The sequence below is a fragment of the Pipistrellus hanaki genome, assembly GCF_964339955.1.
Source record: "Pipistrellus hanaki genome assembly, chromosome: 9".
Taxonomy (NCBI): domain Eukaryota; kingdom Metazoa; phylum Chordata; class Mammalia; order Chiroptera; family Vespertilionidae; genus Pipistrellus; species Pipistrellus hanaki.
In genome coordinates, this window is record NC_140511.1 from 42612632 (window position 1) to 42626167 (window position 13536).

The following is a 13536-nucleotide window of genomic DNA, read 5'->3' on the forward strand; positions in this document are numbered from 1 at the left end:
TTAGCCGACCAGGGCCACCTGAGGCTTAGGTAACCAGGGCCAACAGAAGCTTGTGCTACCGGCAGTGGCAGCAGCAGAAGTGTGATCGGGCGTCGCCTTCCCCTGATCGCCATGTCGCCTCCCACTGTGAGAGCTCCCAAACTGTGAGAGGGGGCAGGCCAGGCTGAGGGACACTCTCTCCAGTGCATGAATTTTCATTCACCAGGCCTCTAGTATCCTTATATAAACATATCCAATGGCATAAAAAATGGCAGTTTTTCCTCATCTATCTTTTTTCATCGGGGAAGAAAATTTATCTTAGAAGTCTCCTGGATATTTTTTTCATCTGCCAGTAGTTCAATAAAGTTAGGTGCCTATGTCTTAATTAAAGGGAACCTGGGAAAGTATCTGTCTTTTTTAAAATATATTTTGGAAGTGTGTGTATCTGTGTGTGTGTGTGTGTGTGTGTGTGTGTGTGTATGTGTGGTGTTGTTGTTCTTGGACAGACAACCAATAGTGTCTGACACAAGCAATAAGATAAAATCTCAGTCCTCTTTCAAGAAGCTTTGTGTTGCCTGGCTGGTGCTCAGTGGTTTAGCATTGACCTATGGAGGTAACAGTTCAATTCCCAGTTAGGGCATATGCCTGGGTTGTGGGTTCAATTCTGTGGGGTGTGCTACAGGACACCGCTGATCAATGATTCTCTCTCATCATTGATGTTTCTATCTATCTCTCTCTCTTCTCTCTCCCTCTCTGAAATGAATTAAAAAAAAAGTGTGTGTGGTTTTTTTTTTTAATGAAGCTTTGTATCTCTCAGGGTGGAAAGAAAAGCTGTAATTATATTACAACTAGAGGTTGGGTGCATGAAATTGGTGCATGAAATTCGTGCATGGGTAGGGTCCCTAGGCCTGACTGGTAATCAGGGCCAATCTGTGGGGCGACCAGTGGGGCATCAGGGTTGCCCACCAGCACCCACCTTGGCTGCCCTTTTGCCATCCACTTGCCAGCCCCACCCCCTGCTGCCGATTGCCTCCCTCTGTGGGGCGATTGGCGGGTGATCAGGGGACCCCTGCTGGCACCTGCCTTGGCTGGCCTGGGGGCAGCTCCTGTGTTGAGCATCTGTCCCATGGTGGTCAGTGCGTGTCATAGTGACCAGTTGTTTCACAAGTCATTCTGCTGTTCCATCTATTTGCATATTAGGCTCTTATTATATAGGATTTCTATGTGGTAGTTTCCTGGACACATTCATGGACTTCAACTTAACAATTTGTTTTAAATTGATAAAAGAAAAGTGCTCTATGTACTTTCAATTTGGAGCTGCCAAAAGCTGTCCTCGCTCACTTGGGGTGGTGAACACACAATACAATATACAGATGATATATTACAGTACATCTGAAATGTTTGTAATTTTATTAACCAATGTCACACCAATAAATTCAATAAAATTTTAAAATAACTGTTCTCTCTCATTAAAGTGATGTTCTCTTTCTCCAAAATGTTCTTGCCCTTCTATGTCCAATGCCAGAATTCCATTCAAACCTTTATAGAAAGCTAAAAATATTCTAATTTATTTCATTTATTCAGCAAGTATCTGTTCATTCCTACTATGTTGCAAGTATTCTGAAATGTTGGGTATATAGGACCTGAGCTCTGAGTTCATGAGCTTACAGTCACGTGGGGAAGAATGACAATCTACCTAACAAAAGAGTAACATGCTAATTGACCATACCTTCATGACACCCACCAGCTAATCAGGAGTGAGTATGCAAAATATCCCAACAAAGATAGCTGGTTAATTTGCATACACAGGCTCCCAGCAGATGGGGATGGGGTGGGATGCAGGCATTTTGCACCACCCCAGCCACTCTGGGCCTGTGGGAAGGCAGAAAGGCTGCTCTGGCCAAAGCAAAGGCAAGGCCAGCAGCTAGGATAGTGACAGTCTATTCTTGCACGAATCCTATTTGTGCATCGGGTCACTAGTGAATAATAATTAAATGATGGGGAAGAATAGGGTACAATGGGAGGACAGTCAGGGATATTTACACTTGCTGGGGAGGAGAGAAGACAGAAGTTATGAAGAATTTTTAAAGATGATACTTGAAGGATGGGTAGAAATTGGGGAGTAGAAGGAAGGGGAAAAGAAAACAGTGTGTAGAAAACTATGGAAGTGAAAGTGTTGGTGAAAGCACCCTTGAAAAGGGCCTCTTTAATTATTCCTTCTCCCAAGTAATTTCTCCATTTGATGAACTCCATAGCACTTAATATGTAGCTTTTAGACCATGTTTAACTCTGAAGGCAAAAGATATGATTTACACACGTTAGTCAGTAAATATGAATGTAGCTTCAGAAGGGAATGAGGCCTTATATGTCACTGCAAAATACTACCTTAAAACATCTGAGGTTTTAAATAATTCTCGTCCAAGTAATGGGAAGAGCATCACCTGTCTAGGCTACAGAGGCCAAAGCAGCATGGAGGAATTGATTCATAAAGTTTTGAGGAAGTCCAAAATGATTATAATCTCAATTCTCAGGTGTTACTTTAAAGGCAATTTCAGGAAACAAAGAAAACCTGATAACTATCAGAAAGAAAAAAAAATAGCTACTCTTATTAGCAAGAGCTTTTCTTTTAAAATAGTCTCTTGGTATTGGCTGTTCTTTGTGTGTGCCAGGGTTCTGAGTTACTGGTTGGGAAAGCCTTCTCAAACCTGACAAGCTACTTTTTTAAAAAATATATTTTATTGATTTTTGTACAGAGTGGAAGGGAGAGAAGAGAGATAGAGAGTTCGAAACATCAATGAGAGAGAGTCATCGATCAGCTGCCTCTTGCACACCCCCTACTGGGGATATGCCCGCAACCAAGGTACATGCCCTTTACCGGAATCGAACCCGGGGCCCTTCAGTCCCCAAGCCGACGCTCTATCCATTGAACCAAACTGGTCCTGGCCTGACAAGCTACTTTTTAAAGCAAATCATAAAAAATCATACTAGTTTTTAATTCGTCAAGGATAGAGATTATTTTTTTTGGACGCTGTCTCGTAGAATGGTGAGGCGTGACTGAAGTATGGTGAGATGTGGATACAAGTTTCTCTAATTCTATGATTCTTAATCTTTTATTAATCTCTTATTTGTAGGCTTTGCTTTTTTAAAAGTTTTAGATTTGCAGAAAAGTTGAGCAGATACTACAGAAAGTTTCCATATACCTCTCCCCTGCTATTTCATCTTACATTAATATTTGCCACCACTAATGAATCAATATTGATCATTGTTATCAATTAAAGCCCCCCTTTATTCAGATTTCCTTAATTTTGGTTTATTTGTTTTTTGTTTTTTTTATTGGAGGATCCTTTTCAGCTTAGTTGTCATATTAGTTATATGCATATTACACTTAATTGTCATTTTTCCTTGGGTTCCTCTCAGTTGTGACATTAACCTTCATATTTGGGTCATGAACTGGTTTGAAAATCTGCTGCACACTGTGGATCCTCTCCAAAGAAAAATGCTCCTGCTTCAGATGTCTGATTCAAGGGAGGCCCATCCTTTGCAGGTTCAGAAGCCCTGCTTTAGGCGGAATGGATGATCTTTAAACCAACCCCTTCCTCACATTTGGCTCAATCAGGCGCTACCTCAAATTATTGTATGACCTTTTCTCAAAGTTGTTTTTTGTGTTGCGCCCCTCCCCTCTCTCCCCCCCGCCCCCCCCCATGGGCCTCAATTTCACGGTCTGTGCAATGAGGGGTTTGTTTTCCATGATGGCACAGTAGAATGTGGTAGTCACCTAGAGCTGTGAACATCTGAGGAAGACGCATAACAGATGACCAAGCTAGGTCATCCCAGGGAAGTGACGGGCTTATCAATAAGGAGGTTGCAAAGACTCAATGAGTAGAGAGGAAAAAAAAGCCAATACCTAGGTTCCACCTTATTTTTGTGGATTTTGTTAGGTAATTTCCTTCCTCAGTTTTACTTTCCTCATCTGCAAAACCGGGGGCCCCTTCTTCTAGTAGTTATGAAATTCCTGGGAGCATCAGCTTAGAATGTACCTAATAAGTATTCGTGTGATGATTTTCAAGGGAAGAGGGGGGTCGGTGCACGGTGAAGGGCGGAACTGAGGACTGTGAGGCAGGGCTGAAGGCTCGGGACAGAGGAACTTGGCACACATCTTGGTTGCATGACCACACCAGTACATTGCAGGGCTCCATTCCACCTCCATTCCGCTCCCACCCCGCCCCCCTTTACTTCCCCGCCCTCTGGCTTCGAGGAGCCACACTTCGCATGGCCGCCGCGACGCGACGCTTTCTACCCAGCGAGGGCCGCGCGCGTTCTCGCCGCCACCTCACGCCCTTCCCGCCTTTGGTCTCTTCCGATTGGTTCATCACGATGTGACGTATCCCTTTCCTCCGCTTATTCCACCCGCCTCACTTCCTCCGGGCTCCGTCCCGCCTCCTGCAAGCTTCTAAGACTTGAGTCGAAACCAAACAAGTACTGGTCTAAGCTTCGCGGGAGGAGCCGGGAGAGCTGGCTGACCCAGGAAGACGCTGGCAGTGGCGCGCACGCACGCACACGCACGCACGTACGCACGCCAAGGCCGGCGGGGCGCAGGCTCGTGCCCGGGCTCGCCCTGCGCCGCCAGAGGTACGCGCACTCAGCAGGCTGGGCTGCGGCGGCTGCTGTGGGAACCGAGGCGGTGCGTGTCAGAGGTCCCAGACGGCTGCGGCTCCGGCTCCGCCACCCTCCGCCTCCCACCCGAGTCTCCGCGCCGGGCGCTGAGGACGACGCGGCGCCAGCCCCGAGATACCGCCCTCCTTCCCTATCCCAGCCGCGGGCCGCGCTCGGTGGTAGGCGACTTCGCGGGGAGGCGGCGGCGACGGTTGCCTCTCGGTGAAGAGGAGTCCTGCCCCAGCCTTTGCTCCGCCGCCCGGCCCTGCTGGGGCCGAGAGAGCGCGGGCATCCGCCCTTCTCGTCAGCCGGTGGGAGCAGCGTCGGTCCGGGAGGGTCTCTGGGCTGAGGCGGCAGCCGCTCCTCCGGCTCCATCATGTCCACGGGCGGAGACTTCGGGAATCCGCTGAGGAAATTCAAGCTGGTGTTCCTGGGGGAGCAGAGCGGTGAGTGCGCGGCGCCCCCGCTCCTGGCCGCTGGCCGCAGCCGCCCCCAGTGCGGCCCTTTCGGTCCTTCGGAGGCTCCCCGCCGGCCTCGCCTTCGCGCTGGGTTCCACCCCCAGCCCTTCCCCGGGTTCACCGACCCCTCGGAGCCACGGTTCCTTTTTCGCTTCGATCTAGTCAGCCGGCTTTTGACCCTTCCGTCCGCGGTGCCGGCGTCTCCTCTCCCCGCAGCCCGGCCTCCCCCCCCAGTCTCCTCCCCACTCCGCCCAGCCCCAGCCTCTCGTCCTTCCCTTTCTTCCTCCGGTGTCGCACCCACCCAGCCCCCCTCAAAGAGCCCCACCCTTGTTCCTTGCTCTTGTCCCAGCTCTTCAGCTCTGGGAGGCCCACTCTGGCCGGTCCCATTCCCGGGAACCGGGAGCCAGCCAGCCCTCTTCCACCTTGGGCCGGCGGGTGGGATCTGGGCGTTGTTTTCCCCAGAGGCCGGGCCCTGAGAAGTGCGGGTCTCAGGGAAGTGGGGGGTCGTGTAACATTCTTGGATAGTTTCCTTTCACCTGGGTGGGGGATCAGTCCGGGTTATAGAGGATGTGTATCTGAATTGGAAGCGACTAGGGGGCGGGGGGTGGGGGGAGTGGCGGCAGCAGCGTCGATTTTTGCCCCTTGGGTTAGGCTATGGCTGGTGGGAAAACCTCTCTTTCTTCTCTTGACTTTCATTCCTGACATTTCTTTTGACAGTGCTCTGATGCTTTCCCCGATTTCTGCCAGATGCTATGTCATGATCGTTTTGCTTGGAATTTTTCACATCTCACCTCTCCTTTTTCTCGTTTCTGTATGAAGCAGTGTCTGATTCTCCTCAGGGTGGTGCAATTACTGAGGGACTGCTGAAGGAAATGTTAGTTACTCCATGTCTTCTTGAGTATTTCCCAAATATATTTACGATTCCTATGAGAGAAGATTTGAGAATGACCAACATCTTTGTTTGGAGGGTTTCTTTTGGGGTTAGAGAGTGTTGGAGTAGGAATTGATTCATCGTTTAGCTTTTTAGATTAGGTTTAATATGTAATACCTCTTCAGCTAAGTGACTCTTTTATGCTTAATATTCCATAGTATCTGATAAGTGAAACTGTTTTCTCATTTACCTGGTCAGCCTTGGGCTGTCGCTGTAGTTTGTATTCGATACAGGATCCTAATAGTGTGATGGTTGTCTCTAAAATTACTTCCTGTGGTTATTCCAATTTTATGCTGTATTATGCAAACTTGATACTTGACAATTTAGAGATTATAATCCTTTGTTTTCTTCTTACACTCTTCATGGTCATCTTTAGAATCCACTCATTGAGAGATTAGTTTCTCCCAACTCTTCCAACATTGAGTTAGTTACCCGCTAGCTGTCTTATAGAAAGGTTGGGTTATAGAAAACATTTATCTTTTGGTTGGAAAGAAGATAACTGATACAAGTTCAGAACTTTAATTATGTATACTAACACTAACTAGGTCAGTATTAGTTGCAAAATTGCTTCTAGTTGGACCTGAGAAATTACTTTTTTCCTTTTCAACATATTTTCCCTCCCCTACTTACCAAGGAAAAATGCAGTCTTCTCTTTGCTTATGACTTTTCCTGAAGTAAGTATAATCTTGTTTATTTTTTTTAATTGATTGATTGATTGATTGATTTTTAGAGGGAGAGGAAAGGAGGCACAGTGGTGACAGACACAGATAGAGACAGAGAGACATTGATTTGTTCTACTTATTTATGCATTTTTAAAAAAATATATATTTTATTGATTTTTTTACAGAGAGGAAGGGAGAGAGATAGAGAGCTAGAAATGTCAATGAGAGAGAAACATCGACCAGCTGCCTCTTGCACACCCCCCACCGGGGATGCGCCCGCAACCAATGTACATGCCCCTGACCGGAATCGAACCCGGGACCTTTCAGTCCGCAGACCGATGCTCTACCACTGAGCCAAACCGGTTTCGGCTATTTATGCATTCTTTGGTTGATTCTTGTATATGCCCTGACTGGGAATTGAACCTACAACCTTAGTGTATTGGTTAATGCTCCAACCAACCAGGGCCAGAACAGTTTTAGATTTATAGAAAAATTGAAAAGATCATGCAGAGGGTTTCCATATAGCCCCACCCAGTTTTCACTATTATTATCTTATATTAGTATGGTACATTTGTTACAATTAATAAACTAATATTAATACATTATTAACTAAAGCCCGTAGTTTATTCAGATTTCCTTAGTTTTTGTCTTTTTTTGTTTGTTTGTTTCAACATTAATTTCTGGATAACACATTTAGTTGTCTTGTCTTCTTAAACTCCTTGTAGAATTTTTATTTAGGATTGTTTGTATGCTTTTTATTTTTAATTCTATGTAACTGTGAGGTTAATATCTTTTGAGGTTACTATATTTCTAAGTAATACCATCCAGTAGCTTTGACAATGACAGACTGATCTTTGTTTTTATGGGCAATGTTTGTAATTTTTTTGTACATTAGCAAAGATCTGTAGAATCCATGTCATCTTGATGTAACTCTTCATGAATTATTTATCTTTAGGTTTTAGAATTCCACAATTCAGCTTTCAGAGACTAAATCTGTGGTAAAGCTTTGTTCGTTTCCTTAATAGCATTTACCACATTTATAATTCTTATTTTTTTATGTGTTTGTTTTTGTCTTATTTCCCATAGCAGACAGAATGCAAGCAAGCCCCACCCATGACGATTAAAAACTTTTTGTTGTTATTCATTGTATTCCCAGTGCCAGGCTCATTTTCTACTTGAAATATTTGGTGAATGAATGGTTGAATCTAAAAGTAACCAAAGCTATAGCCTATATTAATCTTTGCTGTGGAGAGACCTACATTTTTTTCTTTTACAATTAATGGTTTAACAATAACATTTTATATTTACATTATTTTATATATCCATTATTCAGGGATACTGCAGATGCTTAGCTGGGGTAGGGAACCCAATAATTTATTGTTCTCACCATTTCACTGAAAAAAAAAGAAGGAAAGGAAAGACTGGCCAGGTTTTCACACTATTTTTTTTTGAGTTGAGCAAAATTAGTTTTATTTTGTTAAAGCTATTGCTAAATTATTTGCTATTAGTATAGCACCTAATAGTATGTCAGATGACATTAAGACATGTTCAGGGAACTGATTTGAACTTACGTAGTAGACTGTTTTATTTATCTTATAAAAAATTTAAGGTCTGCCGAAACCGGTTTGGCTCTGTGGATAGAGCGTCGGCCTGCGGACTGAAAGGTCTCAGGTTCGATTCCGGTCAAGTGCACGTACCTTGGTTGCGGGCACATCCCCAGTAGGGGGTGTGCAAGAGGCAGCTGGTCGATGTATCTCCCTCATCGACGTTTCTAACTCTCTATCCCTCTCAATTCCTCTCTGTGTAAAATCAATAAAATATATTTAAAAAAAAAATTAAGGTCTTATGCTATGTATGACCATACATTGTTTCAGTACATGAAGCCTCAGATTGAATAAATGGCATCAATTTTCGTAGTCTTCCTATAAACTCTTATGGTTTATAGCAAGGGATAGAGAGGGATAGAGAGTTAGAAACATCAATGAGAGAGAATCATCGATCAGCTGCCTCCTGCACATCCCCTACTGGGGATGTGCCCGCAACCAAGGTACATGCCCTTGATTGGAATCGAACCTGGGACCCTTCAGTCCACAGACCGACGTTCTATCCACTGAGCCAAACCGGTTTCGGCTCTTAAGATTTCTTTATATTTAAGTAGTGTACATGGTTTAATAAAGGAATGTTGAAATACATAATTTGAATCTGAAGTTTCTTTGAGGAATTCCTTTTTTACTACCTGTCGCTATTGTCTTGAAATGCAGAGGTACTTTTAGGAATGTCATTTTGGTTTACTGTAGAAGATATTACTACAAACAAATATTGTAGGTTACAAATTAGGAAATGTGATATCAGGAAAAAGCACATACCTAGCCTAGTACTGCTTATTTTTCATGGTATTTAAAAAAATTTTTTTAACATCATTTCTATTTCTTTTTAAAAAATAATTCTTTAAACATTCTTTTAAAATTTTGATGAGAGAGATGAGAGGGAAACATTGACTGGTTGCCTCTTGTAAGTATCTGACTGGGAATGGGCAACCTAGGTATGTATCCTGACTGGGAATCGAGTCTGCAGTCTTTCAGTGTATGGGGATGACGTTCCAACCAACTGAGCCATACCGACCAGGGTTACATCAGTTCTTTTTTAATATATTTTATTGATTTTTTACAGAGAGGAAGGGAGAGAGATAGAGAGCCAGAAACGTCTATGAGAAAGAAACATCGACCAGCCGCCTCCTGCACATCCCTCACCAGGGATGTGCCCGCAACCAACATACATGCCCCTGACCGGAATCGAACCTGGGACCTTTCGGTCCGCAGACCGACGCTCTATCCACTGAGCCAAACCGGCTTCGGCTACATTAGTTCTTTTGACTTAAAAACATTATTTTACTATGAGAGACTAGGAATACTGAACAATTTAGGTTGGCTAGATCAGTGAACTTAAAATTTTTAAAAAATGGGTTATGCACTTCCAAATTATTGAGGCCTCTAAAGAGCTCTGCTAATATGATTAATTTGTTATTTATTGACCTGAGAGAAAGAGACACTGGTTTGTTGTTCCACTTATTCATGCATTCATTTGTTGATTCTTGTATGTGCCCGGTCCAGGAATCAAATCCGAGACCCTTTGATACTCAGACCTACGCTTGAACAACTGAACAGCACCACCCAGGGCTCAGTTTGTGTGTGTGTGTGTGTGTGTGTGTGTGTGTGTGTGTGTGTTTTAATCTAAAAATAAAGATAATATGGTCTATCATGTAAACTTACTGTAAAGATTAAGTTATTTAATAAGTGTATTTAAAAGAGTGCCTGGCACATGAGAAGAGCTTAGTAAATATTTTAATTTAACAATGTTAACTAAAAACTGCTATAGCGGGTCTGGTGCGGCCAGGCCTGGAGCAGCGACTGCCAGGCTGGGAGCAGCCAGGCCCGGAGCAGCCAGGTCTGGTGCGGCCAGGCCCGGAGCAGCAGCTGCCAGGCTGGGAGCGGCCAGGCCCAGAGCGGCCGGGACCGGAGCAACCGGTCCCAGAGCAGCCGGGTCGGGTGCGGCCAGGCCTGTAACAGCAACAGCCAAGTCCAGAGCAACTAGGTCGGGAGCGGCAGTGACCAGACCCGGAGCAGCTGGTTGTGGAACGAACCAGAGCAACAGAGGCCAGGCCCGGAGCAGCCAGGCCCGAAACAGCTTGCTCCTCGCCTGTACCTGCCCACGGCTGCCTCTCAGACATGGCTGGAAACTTTTGCGGGAACTTGAGGGTCTGCTGAATCAAGTGATGAAGGCTTAGATCTGGATGTGTTGAGTTAGTATAGCGCTGGGGTGTTGATCTGTGAGTGCCTTGGGTGGGGCCTGGATGAGGCTGGTTGACCTATTTGAAAATGTCTTTTGTGTGAAGTGTATCATTGGGCATGTGGAGGTATTATTGATATGAGAAAATGCTAAGTAACAGATTTACTATCTGAAAAGGGATTTACTATCGGGGAAAGGGAGGGAGGAAGAGACTGAACATAAACTGTGCACCTATGGATGAGGACAATGGGGGATGGGGAGGGGGCAGAGGGTGGGGTGGGAACCTGGTGGAGGGAGGAAGAAATGAGGAACCTTTGTAATAATATGAACAATAAAGATTGATTTAAAAAAAAAAAAAAAAAAAAACAGGGGAAGAAAAAGAAGCTTGGAAGTCAAAAAAATAAATAAATAAATAAATAAATAAATAAATAAAAACTGCTATAGCCAGTGCACTTAATGGTTAGAGAACCGTCCCACTAACCTAAGGGTCTCAGGTTCGATTTCTGGTCAAGGGCACATACCTTAATTGTAGGCTCGATTCCCGCCCTGGTTGGGGCACATGTAGAAGGCAACCGACAGTTATGTCTCTCTTACACATGATGTTCCTCTCCCCTTCTCCCCCCTCTCCTCTACTCTCTCTTAAAAAAGAAAAAAAATCAATGGAAAAAAATATATTTGGATGAGGATAAATCAACACTAAAAAAACCCTGTTATTCTGTCATTGGTTTGGTAGAATCTTCTCTTAAGCAATTTCATTGGGGAAGAAATATATCATTCCTAATGTAATATAGTGAGGTGAGTGCAATTACTTTGAAAAGTAGTGTTAAAAGGTACAGAGAAATGATAATGGATGGAGCATGGTATTTCAGTGAAGGCACATTATAAATATGACTAATAGTTTAAGAATCTTTAGTTGAAATTCTTTAATTAAAGTATTCCATAGTTGAAGGGGACTTTGAGAAATCATCTAATCCATTTCTCATAGGGCTTTAATCTGGACCACTTTTTCCTCCCCTCCAACTTTGTTATTAATAAGTAATTTAACCACATTTTTTTCAACCCATCCCCTTTTTCCTTTAGTAATTGTGTATGTTTTCTTGTGTAAATTTGGGATTTCTTTATGTAGACAAGCAAATATTAATATAATTTCTTTTTTTAAAATATATTTTATTGATTTTTTACATAGAGGAAGAGAGAGGGATAGAGAGTTAGAAACATTGATCAGCTGCCTCTTGCACACCCCCTACTGGGGTTGTGCCCGCAACCAAGGTATATGCCCTTGACCGGAATCGAACCTGGTACCTTTCAGTCTGCAGGCTGACGTCCTGTTCTCCCTTATATAAGATTTATCAGACTTGATTCTGTACCTTGCTTTTTCCACTTACTAGTAACAATTTACTCTAAAGGGCTTTTCATATTAGTACATAGAAATGTACTAATTTTTCCCATTCTGTGTTTTTGTTTTTAAATAAAATGTTTGCTTTAGAATATTTTTAGATTTACAGAAAAAGTGCAAAAATAATAGAGTTTCCATATACTCTACACCCTGTTTCTTCCATAATTAATACCTCCCATATCCATTTTTTATAGTGAATGAACTAATATTGATATATCATCATTAACCCAATTATATATTTTATTTAGATGTTTTTAGTTTATCTAATGTCCTTCTTCTATTTCAGGATCCCATCCAGGATACTACATTTGATTTAGTTGTTAGGTCTCCTTAGGCTGTTCTTCAGTGGGACAGTTAAATTGGATCACTCTAAGTTACTTTGTCCTGTTAGATATCACCAGGAAAACATATTTTGTAGTTTGTTTGTAATATATATATATGTATTTTTTTATATTTAATATATTTTATTGACTTTTTACAGAGAGGAAGGGAGAGGGATAGAGAGTTAGAAACATCGATGAGAGAGAATCATGGATCAGCTACCTCATGCACACCCACCACTGGGGATGTACCGCAACCAAGGTACATGCCTTTGTCCAGAATCGAACCTGGGACCTTTCATTCCGCAGGCCGATGGTCTATCCACTGAGCCAAACTGGTTTCGGCAGTTTGTAATATATTTTTATTTTTAGAGAGGAAGAGAGAGAGAGAAACATCAATAATGAGAAAAAGATCATTGATCGGCTGCCTTCTTCACGCCCCACACTGGGAATCGAACCTATAACCTGGACATGTGCCCTGACGGAATCGAACTGCAACCTCCTAGTTCATAGGTCAATGCTCAACCACTAAGCCACACCAGCTGGTCCACATTTTGTAGTTTTTATTATCAAATCTATCTCCATGCTTTATAGTTAAAGCTTTTCTTTTGGGGAAGGCAATATGTAGTGAGAAAGACAGTTCCAGAGATAATCAGGCTCTGCTTCTAATCCTGACCTCAATGTTTACAGTGTGATCTTGGACAGTTTATTTAATCATTCTAACTTTTTTTATTTCTGATATGGTGATACTAATTTGGTGGTGTTGTTTTCCCCATCCTCTAACTATAGATATCATTCATTTTGTTAGTTTGGTATTTAATCTTTACATTATTAATAGGTAAATGATATTCACAGCTGAGTCATGTAATATACAGATTACTTGTACTCTCTTGCATGTCTTTTGTATTGTATCACTATTTAACTTGCTTTTTTCCTTCGTTTAATTTATATGCACATCATTCATTTATTCCCAAACTCTTTACCAACAGGGTAAATCACCTTTCCAAATGCATCAGATTGTCCCTCAGTTTTATCTCTTCCAGACATCTCTCCCAGAACTTTCTGACCCTTTCTCATTTATACTAGTTACCCTCTATGATTGGTAGATTTCCTTCTCTTTTTTATTGGATGTGTTGGGTTGATTCCTTGTTTCTCAAATTACATTTTTGTCTTCTTTGTTTACTCCCTCATTACATTGACTATATCCTGCAGTAAGTAGTTAAGGGAAGATGAGAGAAAGTTTGTGAGATCTTGTGTATCTGAAAATGTATCTGTACAAGCCTTAACACCGGTAGTTTGGTGGAGTTTAGAATTAATATGTTGCCTTGAAGATTCTAGTGTTGCTATTATG

At 42.8% G+C, this 13536-nt stretch overlaps 1 protein-coding gene across 2 annotated transcripts in view; it reads left to right on the forward strand.

The window, feature by feature from the left end:
- Positions 1-4362: 4362 nt before the first annotated feature.
- The window catches only part of RAB6A (RAB6A, member RAS oncogene family), a 45357-nt gene continuing 36183 nt past the window's right edge, over positions 4363-13536 (forward strand). Inside the window, exon 1 of one of the 2 annotated variants that reach the window (XM_084893444.1) lies at positions 4363-5078. In XM_084893444.1, the coding sequence (XP_084749570.1) occupies positions 5009-5078 (70 nt within the window). In that variant the 5' untranslated portion in view covers positions 4363-5008. The remainder of the gene's footprint in view (positions 5079-13536) is intronic. The other variant, XM_084893445.1, reaches the window with a different exon arrangement.